This window comes from Nothoprocta perdicaria, unplaced genomic scaffold, assembly GCF_003342845.1.
Source record: "Nothoprocta perdicaria isolate Ctin4 unplaced genomic scaffold, notPer1 scaffold_210, whole genome shotgun sequence".
NCBI classification, from domain to species: Eukaryota; Metazoa; Chordata; class Aves; order Tinamiformes; family Tinamidae; genus Nothoprocta; species Nothoprocta perdicaria.
The window spans coordinates 607,040-633,133 of NW_020455317.1; the positions used below are offsets into that span (position 1 = coordinate 607,040).

General features: G+C 36.9%; 1 protein-coding gene across 1 annotated transcript in view; it reads left to right on the forward strand.

Moving 5' to 3' along the window:
- GNPTAB (N-acetylglucosamine-1-phosphate transferase subunits alpha and beta) overlaps positions 1-26,094 on the forward strand; it is a 50,982-nt gene that overhangs the window by 10,413 nt on the left and 14,475 nt on the right. The window contains exons 2-11 of the mRNA XM_026038492.1: positions 3,400-3,485; positions 8,272-8,391; positions 10,376-10,429; positions 11,157-11,362; positions 12,065-12,129; positions 12,401-12,535; positions 20,241-20,402; positions 21,767-21,946; positions 22,928-23,098; positions 25,156-25,279. Coding sequence (XP_025894277.1) covers positions 3,400-3,485; positions 8,272-8,391; positions 10,376-10,429; positions 11,157-11,362; positions 12,065-12,129; positions 12,401-12,535; positions 20,241-20,402; positions 21,767-21,946; positions 22,928-23,098; positions 25,156-25,279 — 1,303 coding nt within the window. The remainder of the gene's footprint in view (positions 1-3,399; positions 3,486-8,271; positions 8,392-10,375; positions 10,430-11,156; positions 11,363-12,064; positions 12,130-12,400; positions 12,536-20,240; positions 20,403-21,766; positions 21,947-22,927; positions 23,099-25,155; positions 25,280-26,094) is intronic.

Sequence of the window (26,094 nt, forward strand, 5' to 3'; positions counted from 1 at the left end):
GGAGCCTCTGCTGTTATTTTGCTTGCTGCTTGTTGTTCACTGATCTTTTGTAAAAGATGCAATGCAGCTTTTTTTTTTTTTTTTTCCCCTCAAATGTCTGATTTTTTTATACAGATTATACACCACATCTCCAAGTTTTATTTCAGAGTAACCCATCCAGATTGGAGGGCATCAATGGAATTATATTGACAGGCTACTTACAAAATGCTTCAGGTATCTGGAAGTCAGGAAACTTGCTTCAGTGGCATACTTGGGAATGTAGCAAGTGTTATGGAAACAAAGACAATATTTTTGTCAATATAGAAGATTGGCAGCGTTAGAAATGCAAACAGACTGGTATTTCCTGACTCCTGAATTTCTCAAGACAAGTTCTTTCTCACTCCCGTTTCATTTTGCTCGACTATTCGCACTTAAAAAGCCTATAATTTAGGCTTTATACTATACAGAACTGATTTTGAAGGTCTTTGTCATGTAAGGTGTTTTGTACCTGCTGTCTTGCAGATTTCACAAGCTCCTGAAACACTTGAAAGTCACCAGTGAATCAGTGCACTGTGTAGCACAAATAACCAACCAGCTGTTTATGCACAAGTATACCATTGATGTAAAACTAGTGCTAATTGGTGCTATGAGACTTGGAGTAAACTTCAGTCATATTTGCAAAGGCTTTTTTTTAGCCACTGCTGTTCAATGCATCTACTACTTGAAACACTTATTTCTGACAATGTGTCAAAGACGCTGCTCAGATTTATTTTCCTACCAAACCTTAAATTTACTACTTCTAGCCTGTTTATTAATAGAAGTGTTCCAAGAATTTAGATACTATTTAGAAAGCATGCTTTTTCATTTCTAAACAAGTAATTGGCAGAGTTGTGTGAGGGCAAATTTTGGAAATTAATATATGTGAATTTTCTTTGCTGGAGAGAAAAAAAATAGCAGAAATGTGCAAATGAAACTTGTTAAACTCCACTCCCAAACAGCTGCTATCCCCTCACTTTACAGTGTGACCATAATAGAAATAAATGTAAAATCTTTATTATTATTGAGCTTACCTGCTATTACTAATTATTGCTATTAATAATGATGATGATAAATAAGCTCGATAAGAGATGTTGAGTATTGAAGAGATCATATGAATATTTGTGCTGACGTTAGAGTGAGTGGCTAAAGCAAATAATTGGAGGCTGGTAATAGTGTCCTAATAGCCTCAAGATGTAACTGAGCTTGATTTCAAAACAAAGCTAAGCTCGAGGAAATAATAGTGCATTAATTATGATGCACGTGTATTCTTGCAACTAATTATAGGGTATCTGAGTCTGAAGTAATTCTACAACTGAGTTCAGAGCCRAATTTTGAGTTCTATAATGTCTTGCTTGTAAACCATTCTTAGCTGACCATCCATCAATCACACAGTGTTGTAAAATGCTTCACAGTTTGAACATGAGAGCGGCGCTGCTGTCACATAACCCATGCAGTGCCTCACAGTAGAGGGTCTTTTTCCCTTTCTTTTGAAGGTCTTTCTCCCTCTTTTTTTTTTTTTTTTTTTTTTCCAAACCCCCCCCCCCAGTAGTTTTATTTTTCTGTTTATAAAGCTGAAGCAAAAGTGCCTTCAGGGATTATTACAGTATAAATTTAAATAATAAGACAAGTTAAATAATAAGATGAGTGAAAATATAGTTACTGAAAAAGAACGTTGCAGGTGGGAAGCATGTCAGTCATCTTCCTCAGTGTATTGTCAGAGCTATCATGACTCTTTAATTGTAGCCTCATAAATAAATAAAAAAAACAAGTGTTTGGCTAACTTTTTTCTTTTTCTACTGAACAAACATTTGTATAATAAATTCTTATTCAAACACTTCTGTATTTCTTCTAGAAACAAGTTACCTTTATTAAATAACATTTCCTTTATAGTAATGTTATTAAATACCATATAAAAGCATCATGGCACTCTTTCTTAGGCAAGTCACTGTATCTCCCTACCAAATATATTGATTTAATCCTGTATGTACTGAAAGATATCTGTGAAGAAGAATTTGAGTACTACTGACAGTAATGAATTTGAAGCACAAACAGTGGGCCAAACTTTTTTGCTAAAGTACATACTCTTTCTTTCTGGTAATTCTTTTTCTCTCCAGTGCACATAAACACATATTTCTACTGATTAAAGCAAACAATGCTGTATCGCCTCATTAAAACTGAATAGATTTTAAGATTTATCCCAATGTTCAACCTGAATGGTTATTTTCTCAAATTATTTTTTTTCTAGCTAAAGAGTTATTAAAGTATAAAAGTCTTTTTTGATGTTTATCCTGTTTATTTTTGGGAGTGTGTGTGTCTTGTTTTTGAGTCTTTGCTTAGAGTGTTTCTTTGTGTACACTGACTGACACATGTCTATACACATACATGGGTATGTGTAAATGTGTGCACACATGCAGGTGTACATATATATACACATACTTTCCAAAATAAGAATCTGCTTGTGATAGTTTCTCAGGATGGCTAGTTCACAAACATGTCCATGAATGAGGAGGGTTTGCAAAGGGCATTTAAGCTGGGTGCAAGCTGGTGTTGTAACTGAGTGATCCTAATGGCTTGCAGATGCTGGGAAAGGCAGCCCTATCTTCAGCTGTCTTGTTCCCACCGTTTTTCATCAGCACCAATGAAAACATTGAGGCTGCTAAATAATGTTCTTTCAGGGTCACTTTTTGGTGGTTCAGCTCCCTGATTTGGCTCTCTGCAGCAGCTGGTGAGCTCTGTTGACAATTCCAAGGAAGGAGAAAGGGTGGTAGCAGAAATGCAGAGGGGAGAGGAGAGGTTGTGATCTGTAGAAGGGCCTAGCTTGTAGCTTAGCTTGACTGTAATGAAAGATGGCATCTTTGTTGAGAATTTACTGTGTTATAAAAATAGAGCTACTGCCAAGTTAAATTAAATAATTCAGTATGTCCTTACCTGGCTATTCTTTCTCAAAGCTCAGATTTTAGATTTGTATTTCAGTAAATCCTATATGAGAATAGAAAGGAAGACGGTGGAAATCATGCAGGACATTTTCCTGATTATATTCAAATATATTTATTTGAGGTCTCATTTTTGGGAAAGCATTGCTGATTTTTAAAAGGTAAAGGGAGAGATTACCGAAATTTGTAATTATTTTCCAAGTGTGCCCATAAATCATGGAATCCTTTCTTGAGGTGATGGGGGAGAGCTTGTTTGTTTGCAAGAAAGGTAGCTGCAGTTTTGAGTCTGATTGCTACCTCAATATAGTAAATTTCTTCGGATTAATTCYTGTCTAGTTCTTTATAGATCAGTTTGAATCTAATAGATCTTGATTAGGTATTTCCAAGGTAGAAAAGTGTCTAATTTTTGAACTTGGTGGCATTCATCTTTTTTTTTTTTTCTTTGCAGGTTGTCTTGGAGTGGAGTAGAGACCAGTATCATGTTATGTTTGATTCATACAGAGACAATGTTGCTGGTAAATCGTTTCAGAATCGGTAAGTTTTGCTTGTGGTTGAAAATGTATTTTTTACTGTTTAAATTTTCAAATATTTATATCASATATCTAATGTAACATATGCCTAAGTAGGACTTTATATTGGCTCTAGCTCTTCACTAAATTTTAATCTTTCCAATCTAAAATTGTAATTCAGTACTTAATATAGCAGCTTGGAGGATGTATGATATATGGAAGCTCTTGTCGTGTTAYGGAGTTTAGATACGAAATGTAGTGAATTAATCCAGTCAATAATGAAACCATTGGTAATCTTGACAAYAAAGGTGGAATATTACATGTTTTCTATACTAAAGTAAGAAAATACACATTTTCCTAGGTGCACTTAAAATTGCTTTCAGTGTTTTTCAGTATTAAAGTTATTTTCCATTTAATTTCCTATAATTTTATAAGTCATTTAAAGAAGGACATTATTTAGTAGAAAAAAACCCATGGAATTAATAGTTGGCGACTTGCAAAGATGAATGCATTGGAGTAGTCACATGGCAAGCTGAAACCCAAGTCAGATGGCCCGTTTGTTAACTGCTCTGTGCCTTCTTGTGGCTTTGTAGCTCAGGTCTGAATAATCAGAGAGATGGTTGTTCTGGGAGCCTGTGGGCCGTGAAGAAGCTGGTGAGGAGATACCATCTGACTCGTGAACGTTGATACACTTGACTGGAAAAAAATGTGAAAACAGATGCTTCATCTGACTTGAGGTTTGCTGACTCAAGGGCAGTAGAAAAGATTAGATCAGTGTGTCATGCCGTAGCTAGTGTGAGATAATTTTTTTAAAGAACTTCACATGATGTTTGTGAGTACAATAGGCTTTTGTCATCTCGTCTCGCACTCCCCTATTTTCCAAGGAACAGCAAATTAAGATGGAATGATAAAGCTGCTGTTGGTAATTAGCTTGATGGTTACATATTTTTGTAGTGCTGAAGTGAAAGGATGGTAGTTTGTTCCTACCTGTGCAAATGTGTCAGATCCTGTGATAATGAAGTACAGGGCTTTTGTACAATCTTAACGCTTGTTCAAATTGAAATCACGATTTTTTCTGTTCTGGTACAGATGTAATCCATTTCTACGGTCTGTTTTACTATTTCATGTTGGTTGTGTAAGGCTTTTCCTAGAGAGTGTTGCTTTCTATGAATTATGTGCGGAAGGCATAGTACCTGGGGAGAGACTATGGATTGCCTCAGCAAAACCTTACATTTTTCACTGTGGATGCTGAAGTTCATTGGAGTTTATCAAGATGGCATTGCTGCTGTTTGATCAGGCCTGACAGGAAGGCTGTCTTTGCTGGGAGATTTGTATGCAAATACCTACTTCTTGTAAAAAATCCATGGAAAATACTTACCAAAAAAGCTTTTTGCAGAGGTGTGTTTTTAGGTGTCCACTAATTTTTAGGTAGCTGGTAGCAGAGTTTCAGCTCCTTTCTAATTATCACATCTTATAAACGAAGTAATTGACCTCTTTAGTAGTTTGCACTGTGTCATTAGTGACTTGATAGAACTTCTAAGGCTACATATCAGTGCTACATATAGGGTGTCGTCTGCTTTTTACATGATTGAGGATTGCAACTTTCCAATTTTGWTCCTAGACTGAGGATTGCAGCCCTCCCATTTTCATTCTAGCCTATCCATTTATTKTTTTTTCTTTTTTTCATTCCCATCAGTTCTTATTTTGGTGTCAGAGAAAAAATAATCAGAACTCGAGAGTGACAAACTTGTTCCTCTTGAAATTAAGGGTATCTACAGTTTACTGGGAAGCAAAAGTTGTATAACTATGAGGAAATAACAGTGCAACTTCTATTATCTTCCAGCAGCTTTGCAGGAAAAAAGTCKCTGTTCTCATCAAACTGTTATGAATAAAGAAAATATTAATGTAAAATGCAGACACACTTAGGCACATGGGGGCAATCTGCTTTTGACTGTAAGCTTGTACAGCTCATTTTTGGGAGCAAATTAGTGGGTTACCAGCATTATTAGTAGTAACTATTGAAGACTGTTCTCTGGAGGAAAGCTTCTTGTTTYGGCTTGTATTTTCAAAATTGCTCAGCTTTACTTTCCCTGGTCTCATGTCTTTTGGCAATTTAGCTATTGAACCTCCAGGTAGCAATGTCAGGTATTAAACTTGCTTGTTTTGTTGTCTGAGCTCTTATGCAGCTCCAGATAGAGGAATACCAGCTTCAGAGCTATTTATTGAGTCACCTTATTCAAAAGCATTTTTGAACAGCTGCTTTTTTTTTTTTTTTTATGAGAGTAAAATGGAGAGAAGGAAGCTAAATAATGGAGTTGCATATGTATTTGAATGTCTTCTACACTCAGTCTGTTTTTCACTCTTCACCATTGACTTTTGCGTTTTGTCAAATGCTGGCCTATAATTTTTCTATTCCAGGACATAACCAAATCATACTTAAAATTCCAAAACATGCTAGGAAACAAAATAACAAAATTTGAGGAAACAAACCCCACCTCATGGGGAAGCCATTAATTGTTGAGCAGAAAGCTTTGGCAAAAAAAGAAAAGGTGAATGTTGTTGTTAATCCTAATGGGGAGTTTTAAATTTGCTGCTTTTTTTTTTTTTTTACTGTTATGTTTGATAGCTGCTACTTCCCCAAACAAAGTATGCTGAAATGCTTTAAAGAAATTATTCAATTATTTGGAGAGATTTTTAAATGATTTGACTAGTGCTTCTGTACACATTTGACTTTCTTTTATAGCTTTCTTTTTTCATTACTAGTCTCTCTAATCTCAGCTAACAACAAACTCTTCACATCGGGATTAATTTGGAATTGTACCTGTATATGAGCATAAAGTAATACCCATAACTGCTTTCCCTCTAAATGCTTATCAGCATTTTGCTGCAAATGACATAATTTGAATGTCATACATGTCAAGCATAGCACATAGTATCGCTGCAGTTGATATACTGTATAGAAGCATTAGCAAATGATTAGTTGGGATGAACTAGATGAACTAATAAATGAAGCATTATTAGCAAATGATAAGTTGGGAGGAGGCTTCACAAGGGTCAAAATACTACAGAAATTACCAACCTGAAGAGTTGGATTTTTTTTCCATGTTTTATATTCTTAGATGAAGCCTGGGTAAACAAACTCTGTACTTTGCCCAGAACACTGAGCTGTACATTGTTGGAATCAGGTGACTTGAGGCAAGGTATTTCCACTTAAAATACTTCTGTCCTGTAGAAATCAAGGGACTAAAATAAATTTAACTCATTAAAAAAATGTATGTGAGCTGAAAGAATTCCTGTCAGGAAGCTTCTAATTTTGTTCAGGACATTTTAATGGACAACACACCTTGAGTTATACCAAAAGCTAGTGTGGCCTCTTGAGGCAGAGGTGAAAAAACTGATTAAAGAGGTAGTCCAGTAAATYGGCTTTCTTTATCACTTGAGAAAGCAGCCTCTTGCAGACTGCAGGATGGTTTTGCAGATGAGAAATGAGAAGCATATGCTGGGTGGCGGTGCTAGGGAAGGCAGTGCTGCTTATTTGAGGTTCCAGCTGTCTTCACAGAAACCCACTGCTACTTTTAAAGTATCTTAGCACAGTTCTTAGCAACGCTCCTGCACTGAGTTCAGAGAGTGCCTGTCTCTTGTGTTGTGGCTAGATGTGTCATATGGCATGTGGGGAAATGGAGGAGATGCTCATCCATAATCCATCTCTTTTTTGACCATCTTTTGAAGGATGCACTTGGCAGGGAGGGGGTGCTATTTCTTTGAAAAATCATTGTGCAGCTCTGTGGATTTTAGCATTAAGAAAATGCTCAGGAATGCTTATTATAAAAATGCTGTTTTTCTCTTGCTTATCACACTCTAACTTGTCTGTTCCGTTGAGGCAGAGATGTCATCCAGATAGAGCAGAAATCACTATCCAAGGATTTTGGTTATATAAGTATAGTTTAATATGCTTGGCAAGAGGATAGATTATTGCATTCTGATAAAGTGTGTGACAACCAACTACGATTTTTTAACGTTATTACTGTGACGTGGAAATTTTGAAGAGTAGTTGGAGCGTTCACCTGCTGTCTAGGACCGGGAGCATTATTAATCTCTGCCAGCAGCCTGAAGTACCTCCTGAAAGAAAGATTTGGGCCTCAGAGAGGAAGTTCTCATAAAGAGAGAGAAACATAAACAGAAAAGAAAATCTTTGCTGGTTCTCCATCAAGTATGCTAGAAAATCTGTGATCTTTTAGAAGCACATACAGAACAGCTAGTTGTGTCTGAGTAAATTTGACCCTTGTTGTCTAGAGTCTGAATCCATGTACTTCACTTAGGTTGTTGGTGTGAAAAGAAAATGAAACTGAGATCCATGAAGGGTTCCTGGTCTTAGTGAGACCCTGTTGGCTCTGGGCAATTAAATAACAAGAAAAGACTTTAGAGATTTTATACCTTGGGCAGCCTTGTCTCTTTTCCAGTAGTCTCTGAATTGAGGTCATGCCTGGATGGTGTTACTTATTTGAGAAATACTAGCTAAACTCAGACAAGTTGGTTAGATGTAAGTGAAATTTAGAACATAAAATTCATATTTCATTCTGTTACTTAATTATTGTAACCATTCTTTTCTTCGTTTTTGTCTGGGCTGTTTTGTTGAAGCCTTGGCTATAATTAAGAGATGATACGTAGCTAAAGAGAAGATTTTTTTTTGCTTTGTCTTGTTTGTAGCTCAGGTTTGAATATTTCTGTTTGCCAGGAGCTGCTGTCAAGTTTCACAAACCCTTCTGATGTAGTATTTAATGGCTCATGTAGCTTTCATTTGCGTTGTACAGGCTTTGCTTACCCATGCCCATTGACGTGGTGTACACCTGGGTGAATGGCACAGATGTGGAACTGATCAAAGAATTGCAACAGGTCAGAGAACAGATGGAGGAAGAACAGAAAATAATGAGGTAATAACGTGCCTTTTTTTTTTTTTTTTTTTTTAAATCTCTCTCTCCCTTTAACTGGAAGGAGCAACCTAATGCAGTACTGGGCTTCTCGTGTTTTCCTGTGTGGCTTAAGATGAAAATCAAAGTGAATTTTTATCATTTCCTTATTTGATTGTTCTGAAAGCCTAGTTTCGCTTTTGTATTAGCTATGAAGTAGTGTATAATCAGACAACTTTTAGGTAGAAATTATAATAATTAAAGCCTGTTCTCTTGTAAAGTGACAGGCAGAAAACTGTATTGTGTTTAAGTAATTTTCTGTCATTTCCTATAGCTTTGGAAACAGGAAAATAAAACTAGCTCAAACATATAACCTCTCTTCATCACCATCTTCCTTGTCCCCAGTTATTACTTTTCATCATGGACTTAAAATATGTTTTTTTTAAAAAAAATGTATAGTTTAAAAGGCTCATTTTTAATGTTAACTTTGCAGTCTTCCAGATGAAGAAACTGAAAAAGGAGAAATAATTTATTTAGGTTATGAAAGAGTGATTCACTCTTCTCACAAAGGCAGCAGGGAAAGACATGTGGCTGCATTAAGAGTATTTTTGGTTGCACGATGTTGTTCTGCAAAATTACTGATCTGAGGCGACAAACAGTACATTTTTTCTTCTTAGCAAGCATGGGCTGCTACAAATTACCTGGGTTTTGTTTTCTAACCACTGATAAAAAAAATTCTGTGGTGTGTTGACTAATTTTGGCTGGAAAAATATTAAGTTATAAGAACAAGATTATATTTTAAGTACTGTAATAGTGTAATTCAGAAGAATACTGATCTGATATTTGTCATGTTATGGCTTGAAATTAGGTAGTATTGAAAATCTGATTGCAAAATTAAATTCTTAATAGCACTTTAAATGTGGTAAATTTAAACATCTTTAAATGTGGTAAATTTAAACATCTTAAGTACAGACATTGTCTCTGCTCAAAAAAGCTTTTGCATTTATACAGATCTCTTCCTAGCTATTTGTGTAGCAAGCATTAGTGTTTTTTAGTTTCATGATATCAGTGGGTAAAAAGATGCTGGTTTCCATTTTTGCAAAAGGAAAAACATATTGAATTCTTCATAAAGCTGATGTGGAGAATTTCATGTCAAGCTCACAAGTACACCTCATCTTGGTTACATTTGTTATCTAGAAGGACATCTCTGCCGTGTGCATTGCATTTTTTTCTTTTCACCATGTACTCTGAAAGTAGTTAGCACTGTTACAACAAGGATGGTTTTATGGGATAAGAGGACTGCAGAAGACAGAGGCCGGGGCACTGTAAACCTTTGCCAGTGAGCGTGTGTTCGTGTTGCATAGTGAGCTGCAACTCGCTTAGTGATTCACCCAAATCACACTTTCAGTCCTTATGCACATGCTTTTTTCTTCAGTGGTTGGGAGTACCTTGGTGCATGGTGGTCCTCTCGTTCTGTTGCTATATGTAGTGGGCTGCCCTTCTGATTGTTATATTTTTAGTGTCAGTGCTAAGTTAGCTGCAGGTTAATTTAGTTTCTACACACACGTGGCCAATGCAGGATACGCCTGGTCAAAATGTGTGTGTTGGGTAAAACTATGACCAATGAAAACGATGAGCGTACATTTCCTCCTCCTTTCTTATTGGTGATTTTTGTATCAACTGCAGTTTCATTAGATAGTCTAATGATAACCTGATAACCTGAAATGTTAGCAAAGCAAAAATCCCACATCTGGAATGTGAGCAAACCCAAGAATTTAAGAGTTTATGCTGGAAAGGGGAATGAGTGGTAAAGGAGTGTGTGTCAGCCTTTATGCACGTGTGAGCCTGTATTAGCCCACGTAGGCAAATGGCAAGGCCTTGGCAGTGTTATAGCTGAGATATTGGTGCTGTTACAAAAGCCACTGAAGTTCACAGGTAAACACAGATAGAAATCTGAATATTAGATTAAATTATTTTATTATTTTATTGGCAATGTTATCTAATATAGATCTTTCAATAGGGAAGTCCTTGGAAAGAATGCAACAGAACCGACTAAGAAGAGGTGAGCTGCTTTTTTCTTTGTTTTTTGGCTATAAATCAAAATAAATGATATCCTACTCACATTTTGGTTGAAAGCTTATTGCTGATTGTGGGGTTTTATATGACCTGTGAATGCTTCCCTTCTGTGTCATTTTAAGAGAAGTTGACAGCATGATAATATGTATATTGAATACAATTCATGTTATTTCCATAAATATAAGCTGCTTGCTAGGGCAGCTTCTGAGGCTTAGAAAGCCTAGATTTGTCAACTTGTTAAGCACAGCTTACATTCTGAGTATGTTTTCTTTAAAGCAGTGTGTTCAGGAGTCTTATAATTCAGAAGTATTTSAGCAGCACCTTTGGCTGCCATCTTTGTACCAAGCACAGCACTGTTTGTGCACTGGCAGAAAGTGGTCAGTCTCATTCTTACCAGTTTTGGTTATGTTGCCATCTAGAGATCCTTAAGATCTTCTGTTTGATCAAAGCTCAGCACACTTTGAAATTTTGACAAAAATCCTATATGAATACTTGAATGAGAAGAGATTTGTAAGGRGGTAGGATAGGATGAGAGAATCATAAACAGGAATTAGTTAAACTTTAATAGTAAGATGCTTCTTTCCAGTGGCAAAATGAACATCTCAGTCATCCATTTCCCCTTCTTCCGAGATTGATGTTAAAAAGAAGTAATCAGTTTTTATGAAAATACATTTCAACCAACACTGATTTATATTTTTATTTTTTTGCCTTAGTGAGAAGCAACTGGAATGTTTGCTGACACACTGCATTAAAGTGCCAATGCTTGTCCTGGATCCCGCGCTGCCTACCAACATTACCCTGAAAGATCTGCTCTCCATTCATCCTGCTTTACAAGCTGCTAACAATATGTTCTTTGTTGCAAAACCAAAAAATCCTTCTACTAATGTGACAGTAATCGTTTTTGATAGCCCTAAGGATGGTAAGAGCTTACTTGTCTGATTCCAGATAGTTCTCTAGATTCCAGATGGTTATCTAGATTCCAGCTAATTTTCTAGCGGAAATTTTTACCAAGTTATTGTGGATTAGGATTTTTTTTTTCTTTCATTACTGACTTTGGTGCTCATTTTGTTTGATTTTTAGCAAGTGATTCTACCCCTTCTTTCTCCTTCTCTTCCCCTAAAAGGCAATATAAATGATATTGTGGCTATTTTTTTTTTTGTTCTGTTTTGTTTTTATCTCCTAGACAGCTGATTGGGAGTGATTAGAGGGTTCTGTGCTTAGAAGAAGTTCTGCAAAATAAATTTGATATTTGAATATTTGTATTGCACTGATAGTCTCAGAAGACTGAGTTTTAGATGAAAGATCATTAATCTTAGAATCGGACTGTGCAAGTTCTGTCCTTGCTCAAAGAATTGTCCGCCATAAAAACRGAGTAGTCTGTATATTCAGCATTTATATGTAATATCTTGAAGCAGGTACAAATTTCTTACTTTGTTTAATATGTAGTGCCCAACCAGTTGTCTATTTTACCACTGAGAATTGTTAGACAAGTGTAAAGGCAATTCTTCACTCTGTAAGCATCCAAAACCTTGTAATTTATAAAAGCTGATCTTGATTAAATAGTGTATATATAAAAGAAGCAACCTCAGATTTTTAATTTACGATGTTTTATTTATTCTAGCTGAAGCTGCCCATTCTGGAATGTTAAAAGACAGCAGCAAACAGATAGTATGGAGAGGTTATTTGGTATGTACTTTTAAAATCTTTTAATTAACACATACAAAAGCTAGATGCCAAACTTTCTACACCTTTTTAGCAMTTATTTCTATGCTATACTCTTTCCATGAGTCATATGTAGTAAGAAATTAAAGCCTTTAAAATTACTCATATTTTAATTTTGAGGTTTGAGCTGTGAGATAAAATATACACTATTAACTGCCATGCTGTTAAACTTAACAGAGAAGGGTGGGTTATAGTAAATTTAGAAAATGGACTTTCTTTGTCTCTTGGTTTGCAGACAACAGACAAAGAAGTTCCAGGTCTAGTGCTGATGCAAGACTTGGCCTTCCTTAGTGGATTTCCAGCTACATTCAAAGAAACGAGTCAGCTACGAACAAAGCTACCAGAGAGTCTGGCCTCCAAAGTCAAATTGGTAAGGGTCTGGAGGGAGGAGGACGGATAACGTAGTTGTGGGTGGGTGTTGCGTGGCCTTTTATTTATTTATTTATTTATTTATTTTATTCTCTATGGGACCTAGACCCCCAAGCAGAAGAGCTGTTGCAAGTGGCTTAGGGTGTTCCTGACAGAGTATCTCATTCTGACTTGTAAAGCCTAGTTAAGACTCAGTTACCCGAGTTGAGACTCAGCTACCTTCAAAAGATCCATTGTCCATTCTGTGCTTCCAGTGACAGTGCAAGCTACCTGGCATTAGATTTGCCAGCCTGCAGCTGCTCAAAAACAGGAGATACCAGCATTACCAGTTTCTCTGAGCTGCTTACTATAGGCTGCTGGACTGTGATACTGGTTTGTTTAACGTGGCAGAACTTTATGTGGTTTCTTAGATTTTTTTTCCCCCCTCTTTGCTTTTGGAATAATTATTTTAGMAATGAGAAACTTGAATTGTTTCATAGTTCAATGATGTATTCCTCATTCTTAAATACTCTACAGTCTTGAACAACTTGTAGTCMTAAAAGCAACTGCATATTACACCTGAAATAACTGTGCCATCCATCACTATTTCATGCTTTCTATTCTTCCTTGACGTTTGGACATTTTTTTTCCAGTTACAGACAGGTAAAGTTTCCATATTTTATCAAAATCATTGGCTTATGTATTGGAGAGCTAGGATCAAGCACTCTTTTGAAGCATATGCTCAGCTKAGTGACCAGTGTTGCTAATTAACCAAGCTGGGCACCCTGTGCAAGAGCTCTGGGAGGGTGACAAGGAAGAGACTGAGGCCAGACGGTTTGCAGAGAAGGGAGTCAACAGGGTAAAAGACACAGGATGTGGATCTACAGGAAAAGTAGATCAGATTAGTTCAGATGGCCATCTGTAGGTTCTGCTACTTGACTCTACAGCTTGTTCTTGGGGCTGAGATGAGCAAATCTTGCTTTCATTGCTTGTTCTTGGTAGTTTAGGTTGTTAAACCATGTATTCTGCTATTGCAGAGAAGTGTATCAGGTAACCCCTTTCACAGGCTGTTCGCACTGCAATTTCATGTTTGAATTTCTTCCTCTGTATCTCAGCTCCTGTTGGTAAGTGGCCTTAGTATCTCCCTAGCAGCAGTTAGAAACCTTACGAAATAAACATGTTTGTGCCCGTCTTCCTACCCACTCTTCATTAGCTTGCATAACTCTGTTATTTTTGCCTTCCTTTACAGCTTAGGGTATTTCATAGACAGCAGGAGAGGCTTCTCCTCACCTTTGTTTTTACTAAGGTAGTTAGGCTGTGTTCTTCCCACGATGTTGCCTCTCTGCTCCTCTTATCATCCTAGTAGCACATTMCTGCCACTCCTCCATTGTGAGTCCATCCATCTTCAGTACAGTTGACTACAACTTCATCCAGCAATTCAAATGAGGCATCACCAGAACTTTTTACAGGGGTATGTATGTAGTACATACCTAAGCCTGCCAGACCGTCAGAGACTTGCTGTGTGCTGGCCTCTACCCAGTACAACCAACACTGCAAGTGCTGCTGCCTTCCTTGCATCCTTCTACTGCTTCACAGTGGTGGCATTGATGCAGTTCTTTCCTGCTCATACTGCTTTAAAAAAGAAAAAACTTTTACAAGTGGCATATTGAAAGAGAAATACATGTAGACACATACAGTTAAAAAGTAAATTACAAAGTTTACAGAAGTAAAATAGCATCTCTATCTAATTCTTTATTCTGAGGAGAAAAATAATGAATCTAATAAGACAGTCAAATTGGAGATCAGAGCTAAAATGTAATTCTGCATTTAAAAGCAAGTTCAAGCATCTGACAACTCATCTGATAACAGACAATGATTATTTTGGGGGGAATTTCTGTCACCAGATTCTCATTTCTTAGAAAGCTGCATGCACTAGTGTGTTTTTACCAGCACAAGTGGTGTTTAAAAAAAAAAAAAAAAAGCATTAGTGTGTTTTGCCTATTTCTAGGCAGTAAGAAAGATAGAATAGTAATATTAGACTGTTATCCTGATCATCTCCATATTGGCATGGAGTCAAGATGAATAACTTGCTGAACACTTAGTATCTCAAGATCTCCAATTGGTAGTTCATCTGTTTGGGCATGGAGCTTTCTCTAGTTCTTTGTCACAATTTTAATTGCAGTTTTCTGATTGTTTTAACAGATTTGATTTAATGGACCTGAAGAACTAGAATGCCTTTGACTTCGTTGATCAGTGTTCTATATATATGCTAAAATGTATTTGTTTATATCTTAGACTTTGCCTATTATCAGGCAAGAAGTTTAGTAACAAGATGTTCATTAATTTTTCTATTTTGATTTAAAACAATTTGACTTACATTTTATAGGAACAGCTATTCTAATATGTTCTCATTAACTGTCAAATTTGTGTCTGAAATAATAGCACCTCCCATCAGTTCTGAGTGAATTTGACAAAAAAGAAATCTACCTGCTTCCACATCTAGGAGCACCTACCRTAGGCAGTACTTGTAATTCCATAACCATAAACACCTGTAATAACACACTTCTGAGGAGTGATCCCCTTCCAGCTCAGATTTGGTTTTCATTTTCTGTACTCTGAACAGATACTGTTTTGTCCTTTTTATCCCTAGTACCCATTTTTTTTTTTTCCTTCCCCTATGTTCTGATTTCCTGAATCATAAATGTTTAGTGGTTCTTTGTCAGGTTAACTTTTATGTCTTTCTTGGACCCYTAGCAATCCTTCTGTCAGTCCTGGTTTGATATTCTACCACCTGCCCTTTTTCCTCGTGATGTGTCACAGCTTGTACTGATCCTTTTGTTTCACAGCCTTGTTTTAAATATCTGTTGTTGCTTGTTTTGTTCCCCAGCTTCCCCCAGGCACTTTCTAACTTCAAAAATTATGGTTATTTCTCTCATTTCTGGTATCTAACTGTTGTTCAAGTCACTGCAGATGCTTTTTTTCCCGATACTTCTTTGTTTTGGTGTTTCCAGCATAGAGAAAAGTTGACAGTTCTCTCCGGGATTTCTGTCTTTGATCAGTAAAGCACAACTGTTGTTCTTMGTCAAGCCTGTGACCCCTGTGCTATAGTGGAGATATTCCACAAAGAAATGTCCTTTTCTTATGGATGCTTTGGAGAAGACTCTATCTTCTTTCTTATAGCAGCTTTTGAGATTTTAATGACTTTCATAACCTTTTAATGGATTTAAGACCTGTTAAGGAGTGGAGCAGTTCTGCATGGACCTTAATTTTTGATTGTTATCTCTAACTATGTATAATTCCTTTTCTTTTTCTTTTCTTTCTTTTTTTTTTCTTTCTTCCTTTTTCTTTCACTTTATTTCTTCCAGCARGATCTCCTGGCAGTGTTGCTTACTCCAGCATAAATCACGGTGATGGATACTTTCTGTGTTTCAGGTCTGCTGGTGTCCATACAAGCTGGCTAATCCGTTTTCTGTATCCAGGCTGGTTTAGTTTAACCTTTTAATAACTCTTCAAAGATTCAAAGATCCATTTGTTTCCCCATTGCCGGCAAGATCGTCTCTGATGTTTGGCTGTCTTACTTCTTCTTATCTCTTTTCATGGGTTTGACAACACATGCCCGATATCTACATGGTTTGTCTATACTTGGTCTCAGTTGAGTCATTTTCTCTTTTCGTTAATTATTTGTCATCTGGGTGATCACAAATCTTTCTCTGTTAGTCCTAGTTTTCTTCTCCTTATTGTGCTCTTATCTTTATTACCACTGTGTCCAGCTCATTGTCAGTTCCTAATTGCACCTCTTCTGCGATTGGCTTAGGCACCACTCTGTATAGACACAGGTTTTTGTTGTTGGTCTTTTTTCCTCTCCCCACCAWGTTTCTACTGCATTCTGCTGTAACTCGAGCAAGGTGCAGAGGAGAGAAGAGTAGGAGAGGCAGTCATTGCTTTAGTTGAATTGTGTTCTGTTCRTTTGAAAACATTTCTGATTGACCTCTAGGCCATGTGTTCTCTAGGTCATTCTTCTAAAAATTCTCTGTACTCTGCAAGAAGCAACTGGGCTAAACAACAGGAGGGAAATTGCAACAGTATAATGCACAATGAGTGAATTTTCAAAGTGAAGCATGTGCGTTATAGTCAACTGAATTTATGTACTTATGGCCTGTGTTTTATTTCCAGCTGAAAAGTAGATGTCAGCTATGTGCTGATCGTGTTTTTTTGCTTTCCATGGTGTGTGTTTAGCTAGGTGTGGTGGAAAAGGTGTGTTTGGCTGCCCTTTATTGTCTGCACTCTCAGACTGGTGCATTAGGTGGAGCTCTTATCCTGGTTATCCAGCCTGCAACTCAAACAGTATTGCTATGAATTGTAAAGGTGATATCCTTGTACAAGTATAAATGGGAAAAAAGCTTTATTTTCCCCTTCCCCCTTTCCTCCTTACCTGAATTTGTAAAGAAAATTCTTATTGTTTAGCCTGAGACCCATGTGACTTAAGAACTAGAGAACTTAGTTTTTTTGAGATCKTTATGTTCACATTTTCTCACTAAAATAATAAATGGTAGTGATTTTGTTTTCTTCAAGATTCTATGTCCCAATTGCTTCAGATAATATCGAAAGCTTCCTGCTCTCCTTCCTTTGTGAAATATTGTTGTTTTGATTTTTCTTTAATATGCACATGTGCACATGCACGTGCACACACACAAATAAATCAGCTGGAAACTGGGACTAAAACGTAGCTTGTACTGGCCTTGTCCCACTAATGGAAAGTAATGCACAGAACTGCCTGCAAACACAGTGCTGCTGGGGTAGCGTATGTAAGAGCAGCAGCTGTTTTAGTGACACGTGGCCTGCACACCTTAAAGTTTTTCATATCCTAGGAGAGYTCTTGTCCCTGTTGGACAACAAAGGGAGGCTGCTCCAGGATGCAGTCTTGTCTGTCCACTCAGTTTCAAGTCAGTTTCATGGAGTGAAAAATAAGGCACTGAACTGAGTTATCTTACAGTCCGCTAGGTTTCCTTTTTAATGACAACAGTATTTTATATTCTTAAGGTCTTTTATAACTCTTTAATACAAACAGCTCCCCTTCCAAAGCCCCTAACTGGGCCTATGAGTTTTCTCCTGGACTCAATCAGTCTTTGAATTATTCCTTTTTTATCTTCTTAAGTGGCCAATGCTGCTGATTAAGGAGATGAGAAACTCCTTTATTCAACACAGGTATTGGGAAATCTGTTCTGCAAGACCCTTCGCTTGGGAATGTAGAAAGGAGAGTGTTCACTTCTGTTTGCGGTGCCTAGCCCATCTGGCCTGCCTCCTAAACTAACACGTCTAAGCATTGTCAATACACTGGCTTCTAAAGAACCTGTATTTAAAGCTACCTGGTGGGGACAACGCAGTTTTTCTGTCTCTTTTTTTAAAGGGTATTTTTTTTTCCCCCCCATGTATGTTGCCTAACCATGTGTCACTGGTGCTCTGCACGGACATGTGTGCCTGCGTGGTATTTTTTAGCCTGTGTTAGAAGCCATGGTTTGTCTGGGCGTGCTCACTCTGTGCATCTACCTGTGTTTTTGTTGCTGCTCTACTCGTACAGTAGCCTTTGAGCCGGCTCACCAGTTTCGTCAGGGTGGAGGTGATTTCTGGGGTGCAATATTTCAAGGAAAATGAGTAACTGCCTATGTCCCCTGTATAGTGAATGTCCCCACTGAGAGAAGCACAGTAGCTGTAAGACATCAGAAAGTCTACTGGGGGAGAATGCTGTTTTGAATACCTCAGCAACAGAAAAGCTTTGGTCAGAGCTTGCAATTTATTAGAAACCAGATAACTTAAGTCACCAGATGACTCTGTAGAAGTCCAACTTCACTGATAGCTCTGCCTGTGAAAGTACTCATTTCTAGAAAAGCTGGTGGAGGAAAAATACCTTTTGGCTGCAGGGTTACAATGCACAGGTTGTTTTAGTGCCTAAGCTGAGCAGTGGACTCCTGTTTCTTTACTGTTGTTTCTCTTGGACTGTTCTATATAGAAACCCTGTGATATTTGTGCAATATTAGTGATGAGCATGAAAATCATTTGTAATGAATCTAGTTAGGGATATGCAGTATATACATCTATTTTGTTGGATTTGTCATGATAGGAAATGACGTGTTCTTAAACACTTCTGTCTGTAAAGGGGAAGATTTTTGGTTTGTTACTTGTATATTTTAGATGACAGATTCTAAGGGACTGTGTGACGTTGTTATATTCTTAAATAAAGCACATACCCACTGATGGCAGCTTTGCAATTTGTAGCATTTCGATACTGATATTTTTGGAGTTTGTTAGCTGCGGCTCATAACTATACCTCAGCCATTTAGCTCTTGAAGCCATCTTTTGCACCTGTAGGTTCAGATGATTCCCTGGAAGGTCTGGGATTTATCAGATTTTTCTAATGGCAGACCTCATAAGTCAGATTGAAAGCTCTCAAATAGCACATGAGTCAAACCGTCAACAGCTTGAAAATGTCACAAGCAGGACAGCTGGTCCTGCTAAAGGAAGGGGCGCCAGCTCTGGGACAAGTGGCATTTTAAAACAAACAGAAAAGGTCATATTTAATAAATAAAAAATAATTTTAAGAGAAAAATTCTCCAAGGGAATTATGAATTAAAAATATGTGATGGTTTGCTCTTTTCTTAGCTAATGTTCAAATGTAATACTAATAGCTTTTACACATCTCATATAACTGAAAATCTGGTTAGATATGCTTATTTATCTTCTGTAGCATAAAGGAACATAACTAAAGCATTGCATCCAATGAATATGGCTGCTGATTCTCCGTCAGGCTGTTGAATGTGTGTCCTTGCAGAATCAAAGCAGTTGTGCCTTTAGCTTCCTTGCTTCTACTCACATTACTAACACTGCATAGGCTAAATGCGACATTTAACTGGGTTGGGCTCTACTTTTACTGCAATGTCTCGGTGTCCTGCAATTTGCAAGCTAGACCAGCTATTAGAGAGGGCATATAATGCAAGAGCCTCTTATTATCCTGTGCATTATGAAAGCTGATATCCACATTCACTAGTGGCAAGAGATAAAAACAGCGAACAGATCAAACAGTCTCCAGCTAAGAAATGACCTTAACAGCACATTGGCAGCCATCGTTGAGGACTTGGAAACCCACATGGATTAGTTCTGGAACCCTTTGTATCTCAGATTTCTGAACTGTAGGTTGATCTGTAAACCATTCTGAAAATTTCACACTTCTGAAAGCATAGATGAATTGATGGCCTTAATTTACCCAGAAAAGTATCRCTTGAATAAAAAGGGGAAAAAAAAGTGTAATTCTTTCAGTCATAAAATAAAATTTAAATRTAACATGAATTTTGTTATTGGAGGGTGGGAGGAAGTGAGCTGTGCAGCTTCATTTATTCAAGAAATAGCCTTAACATCCACAGGTATGTTATTGCCAGATTATTGTATAAAAAGAAATTTATTTGGAAAGAATAAAAGCCAAGCATCTAGAAATATTCTGTGTATTTAAATGTCAGTTTTCATTTCTCATTTTATTACTCCTCTCTTACAATAGTCTTAAAATTAGGTTTTCCCTGTCATKTTTATTAGTAACTCAGGTGAGGGGAAAAAGGTAACAAAAAGATTGAGTTGAATTGAATTGGCAAAGGAGGGATATTGCATTTGTGAATACGTGTCAGAATTAATTAATTAATGTGTGTATTTATTTATTTATTTTCTTTCTCCTGCCTGTGTAGTTGCAGCTCTATTCAGAAGCCAGTGTGGCTCTCTTGCAGCTGAATAACCCTAAGGGTTTCCAAGAACTGAGCAAGCAAGCAAAGAAGAACATGACTATAGATGGAAAAGAAYTTATGCTTAATCCTGCTTATTTACTCTGGGACCTCAGCTCTGTCAGTCAGGTAGGTRTATTTTATTAATGTATGTAAATATTACAATATCTAACTTTTCCAAGTAGAAGCTAACTAAGTAATGACAAGGAGCACAGGATTCTCCAAAAGCTTGGAAAGTTAATACTTCAGTATTTGTTATGTTGTAAGAAAAGGGTCGCAAGAACAGGCTCACATACTGAAATCAAGAAGGAAGAAAGACCACAAGGTCAGCATTTAATTGACATTTTCTTGATCTCTGCTGAAAAAGAAACTTGCGCTTCTGCATGTGTTCTGATAAAGTTGTATGCAGTCAGTTCCTGAAAGTCTTCACTGATATCTGTTGTCAGATAAGTGCGTTTCTTGTGTGGGGCWGGAGAGGCTTTTGTTATCAAACATCACACCGTTTCCATCCTGATGTATTTATTTGGCATTTTGTGCTTTGCAGCATCACGTATGCTAAGAAAATTGCTTTTCTTCCAGAATTTTAAATAACTGAAATATAGATGTCTAAGGAAAGTTTTACATTAAATAACTGATTTATCAAAAGGAAATAAAAATGTCCTTTTAAAGATAAGATCACCTTTTTTTGCTGCTGGAATTTTATTTCATATTAAACATCAAATAGCATGGATAAGGTAAACTTGCTTTATAATAAAGCTTGTTGTGTCTGTTTCTATGCTGTTAATTTGCTTTCAGGGAACTTTTCTCATTGACACAAACTCTGAACTCAGACTTCATACTTCATCACGTTAAAATAATTCCTTCTTTCACAAACGGGTACCTGACCAGTGCATGATGGTGTTGCTATAAGTTAAGATATTAAGCTGTTATGCCACTGAGAATATGTAAATTGTGCTACTGTACATATTGGAGAAGAAGGAGGCTTATATATAAGGCATAGAATTTGTGGTGAAAGTGGTAGTCATTCCAAATTCAAGTTTTCCTAGTTTTTCCTTATATAATTGGGCATATTCCTTTAGGTGGCCTCAATTGTTAATTTTAGAAAAGGTCATTAAATTCTCAAAAATAGGATGGCAATGTATATTATACTGTATGTTGTACACACAGACACATATATATGCGTGTGTGTGTAAATATATATATATATATATCTTATAGTACGGTCAGCAGATGTAATGATACCTTGTGGTCAGCTGCTGATGTCAGAAGAATATATAGTTGATCTTGATATATCAGTAGACTGTAGTCTTTTAGAAGAGTAATAGTATTTATTCAATATATCTTATTTTGAATATCTTAAGTCTTGATGTACTCATGCACCATTATGTTGAAGTGTACTGCATGTTATGCTGCTGAGTCAGAACTTGAATATATATGTGTAGGTGTATATATATATGTACAATTTAATCTAAGAGGCTTTTTCCTTTTCCTAGTCTAAACAGGATGAAGATATTTCTGCGAGCCGTTTTGAAGATAATGAAGAGCTGAGATATTCCCTGCGGTCAATAGAGAGGCATGCCCCGTGGGTGCGACATATTTTCATTGTCACTAATGGGCAGATTCCTTCCTGGCTTAACCTGGATAATCCTCGGATAACTATAGTGACGCACCAGGTRAAAAACAAAACAAAACCACACAAAACAAACAAAAACGTCAGGAAAACGCCTTTGTTAAAAGTTACATCTGTGTTTTTGGCTGGTAGAGAATAATGCAATTAAAGGCTGCTTTTATGAGAAAGGTACAAGGGACCACATCTTTCCCCTTCACATCCATGGTTTATTACATCCCAKTATATTCCTGTATTTCAGTTTGGCTAACAAGGTAGCTGAATATAAATCAAACTGTCGCTTAGTCCATTTTTCCAAATACTCAGGCTTCAGCTAACATGTACCCGTGTCTGATTTCCTTATAAAATCTATTTATAAAAAACCTGGGGGGAAGAAAATGCCATCTGAATCTCGTCTGTAAACACTGTCTCAGGATGAGGAATAACCTAATAAACTTGTGTTGAGACAGGATGGACTGTAGTTACTGATCCTAATATGTTGGCTGTGAGAAAAGTAGCTATACATTCTAAAAATGTTATTTAAACGGGGAAAAAAGATTCCTGAATAGGTGAAGCAGCAAAAATACCCTAGTGGCTTCTTATTACRAATTCAGGAGTAATTTTGGTATCTTGAAATGCTAGACCCAAAGAGGTAACAAGACACTAATTCAGCTTCTGTTGCTGCCTGCGTGTTATTTSTAAGAGATGGAGGAATCCTGATTCCTTGGATGTTGGAACAGGCTTGAAATCTGGGGCAGCCTGAACTGCACAAGATGGATAAATACGTGGTCATTGGGCCTGATCCAGCAMCCAGTGAAATAAATAGGAGTTTGTGTCTAGCCTTCATTCAGGTGCAGCTTTTTTAGTTAAAAAAAAAGCGCACTTGAAAGTGATTTTRCATAGGAAAAGGAGATAAAGTTGTTTCTTTTTTGCTAATCACTTTCTGATGTACTGAGGGCCTCTGATAGGTCTACTTTGTTTTATCTTCTGAAACTGTTTGGGCTTGTTGGGTTTCTTATCTTTTTTTTTTCTTTTTCTTTTTTTATAGGAAATATTTCAGAATGTGAGTCACTTGCCTACATTCAGTTCACCAGCTATCGAAAGTCATATTCATCGTATCAGTGGCCTCTCTCAGAAGTTTATTTACCTCAATGATGATGTTATGTTTGGAAAGGATGTTTGGCCTGATGATTTTTACAGTCACTCTAAGGGCCAAAAGGTAAGCCACAACGAAAGGATGAAAGTTTTGATGCTAATACCATGTAAAGCAAAGAAATAATACTTTTAAGGGGAGCTTGAATATAAGAAACTCYTGCTTTTCCGCTTTTTTTCCTGCTCTCCTCCAGGTATCATTGTGCTTAGCTACAGGTTTGTTAGCAAAGGTAAAAGGGAGAGAAAGCTTGGTTCTTYTGTTATTTTCTTTCGGGGAGGAGATTTATGCTCTGTTCATGCTTGGGTTCAAATTTACCTTTATCTGTGTTTGCTGCTGTGTTTCAGAGGGTGTATCTGTTCCTCTGCCAGGATTTCTGCTTCCCTTTTTCATCAGTGTAGTTCCCTAATTCTCCCACTTCCTGTGTGCGCCYGACTAAGGCCGCTCTGGTGTTTGGCAGCTGCCAGGCTTCCGCCCTCTTGAATTCCTGCTGCTCCATGGGAAACGCTCTGTTYGAAAGGAAGCTCCATGGGAATGCTGAAGTCGGGTGGCTTTCAAACTGGTCTAATATTTAAGTTCACCATTAACCTTCTCTTTTCCAGACCCCAGAATATAATTATTTATTACAAGTGTTTCTTGTAATAAATATTTGTATATAATTATTGACTGTATATAATTATTTATTACAAGTGTTTCTACATATTTAGTAGCAACTGTGGTTAAACAAAGAAAGCAGGCAGAGGAAGCATTAGCGATAACCTTGCTGAAAGATTGTTGCCAGCCAAGTTTTCTTTCTTGAACTTAATTTACAAGAACCATGGAGGAAAACCTTTAAAATTCTGTATTTTTTTGCATTACAGAAATATGTAATGTGACCCAGAAGTTACTAGAGGTTATTCAGTTAAACATGTCATGTAGGCAGATGTGGCACATCTGCAATCTCATACTTTTTTCGTATGCCAAGGCATGCTCTTATTGTGACAATTTTGCAGCCTAATAGSAAATAAAATATGCCAGGAGGGAAAACAAATTTGCTATGGTCATTCTAGGGGTAAACCATGGCTAGAATGTGGGCTTGAGTCTTCTGATTTAGTATCCTTTGTATCAAACTGTATTTCCATCTGCACAGATAACAGTAGTAGGAGTCTTACAGTAACAAAACACCACAGAGTTTTAAATAAATGTTTTTATTCCTGTTCCAGACAGGTAGAAAGGACAATTGCAAACAACAGCGTCCATCTAAACCTTGCTGTTTCTAGTATTCTCCCATTATGTCTCCATCTGCAGATAGGAGTTGTACAAAACTAGTTTAAGGTACTGTAAAATTATTACCTTTAGTATGTGAGACTTACATTTGGAGACTAGCATTTGGAGACTTACAGATGATTTTAAAAAATTAAGAAAATAGTCAAGTATTTGCCAAATCCTGCACTTAGTATATTTTTATTATTCTTCAATTCTTCTTCTTCTTCTTCTTATAATGAGATGAGTGTAGGTGAAATGTTGTTCCTGATAACCTGATCAGTAAGTGCTTCAGTTGGAAATGTGCTGCTAAAATCCTGAAACAGTATCTGATGGGAAAGTGTGTAGTTTTAAATGCCTGACAAGTTGAAAGTACACACCCACATACACACATCTGATTTTTTATATTGGCAATTCTTAGAATTATTTAAAACATAGATGATCAGGGATTATTTTCAACACATGTTATCTCATGACAGGTTACTAATGAAGAAACATGTGAGTCAGGAGAACAAGTGAATTGCAAAGCTATTTTAGATTTGAATTTCCTCCTTTATAAAACCTTAATATTCATTTGAATGTGGTTTGCAGAAATGAGTCATGGGGATAGGGATTTGGGAAGTCCTACTTTCTGTTTCTAGCCATTAGTGCTTTGCTGTGTATGGCTTTGGAAATTCATTGAACTTCTGAGCCTTGATTTCCTTCTGCCTGAAAAGGATAGTATTTACTTCAGGTGATAGGATTTAAATGCTCTTTGTGAAGTTTTGTGAACATGTAAAACAATTTGCACAGGGAGGGAATTTTTTTAAGTCACTGTAGTCCAAAACTTAGCTCAGTTCACTTTAGTTTACCTGTCCTTGTCTGAGACTATGATGTTGTTCCAGGTTTACTTGACTTGGCCTGTGCCAAACTGTGCTGAGGGTTGTCCTGGCTCATGGATTAAAGATGGTTACTGTGATAAAGCCTGTAATAACTCGGCTTGTGACTGGGATGGAGGTGACTGCATTGGTAAGATGACAATGGTAAATTTAGAAACAATGAAGTGACCTGTTTTTCTGTGGATATAATGGTAGCACTTTGAGTAGTGTTATAGGTTTGATGTCTCCCTTCACGTGCYCTCCATTAATTTGCTCACAAGGTTTTACAAATACGAATTCTCAGTTGAAGACTGATTTTGTGGTTAAATATCTGACCAGGGTAATTGCTGGGAAGAGGGGTTTTTTGGTAAGATTTTGTGGTATTACTTAACTTTCATTGTTCTGAATGTCTCTTCCCTCATGGAGGATGCAGTCTCAGCTTACTTTACTCATGGCTCACATGCAGAGTTTTTAAAACCATAGTCAGGTGCACTCAAAGTAGATTTTGTGCAGAACATACTCGATGTTCCACTGTTTGGCTTTTCTTTTTGATCTATTTTCATCTTGACTTAAAACTCCTCAATATTGCCAAGTGGTGAACACAAGGACTAACTTTGTTTATCACTTTCCTTGTTGCTTCTCTTTCTGTTAGGCATTTAATTTTTGTTTGCTTGTTTATGAAGCTAGAGGATGACTCTCAAAATGAGCTCATCTAACTCCCTAAAGTGCAAAAATTTAGAGCGCAAAATTTCCCCGATAAATCAAATGTCTCTTGCAAGTTCTGTGAAATCACAACTTTATAGCTTTAGAGAAAGGACATTTATCTACTCACATACTCTAAGCTGTTTTAACAGCATCACACAAATTGGCAAAGAAGTCACTGTGATAAGCTGCTTCTTGCTTATAGTACTTTTTAACTTGATGATAGCTGAATGTCTGCCTGGTAAATCCAATAGCTTCTTAGTA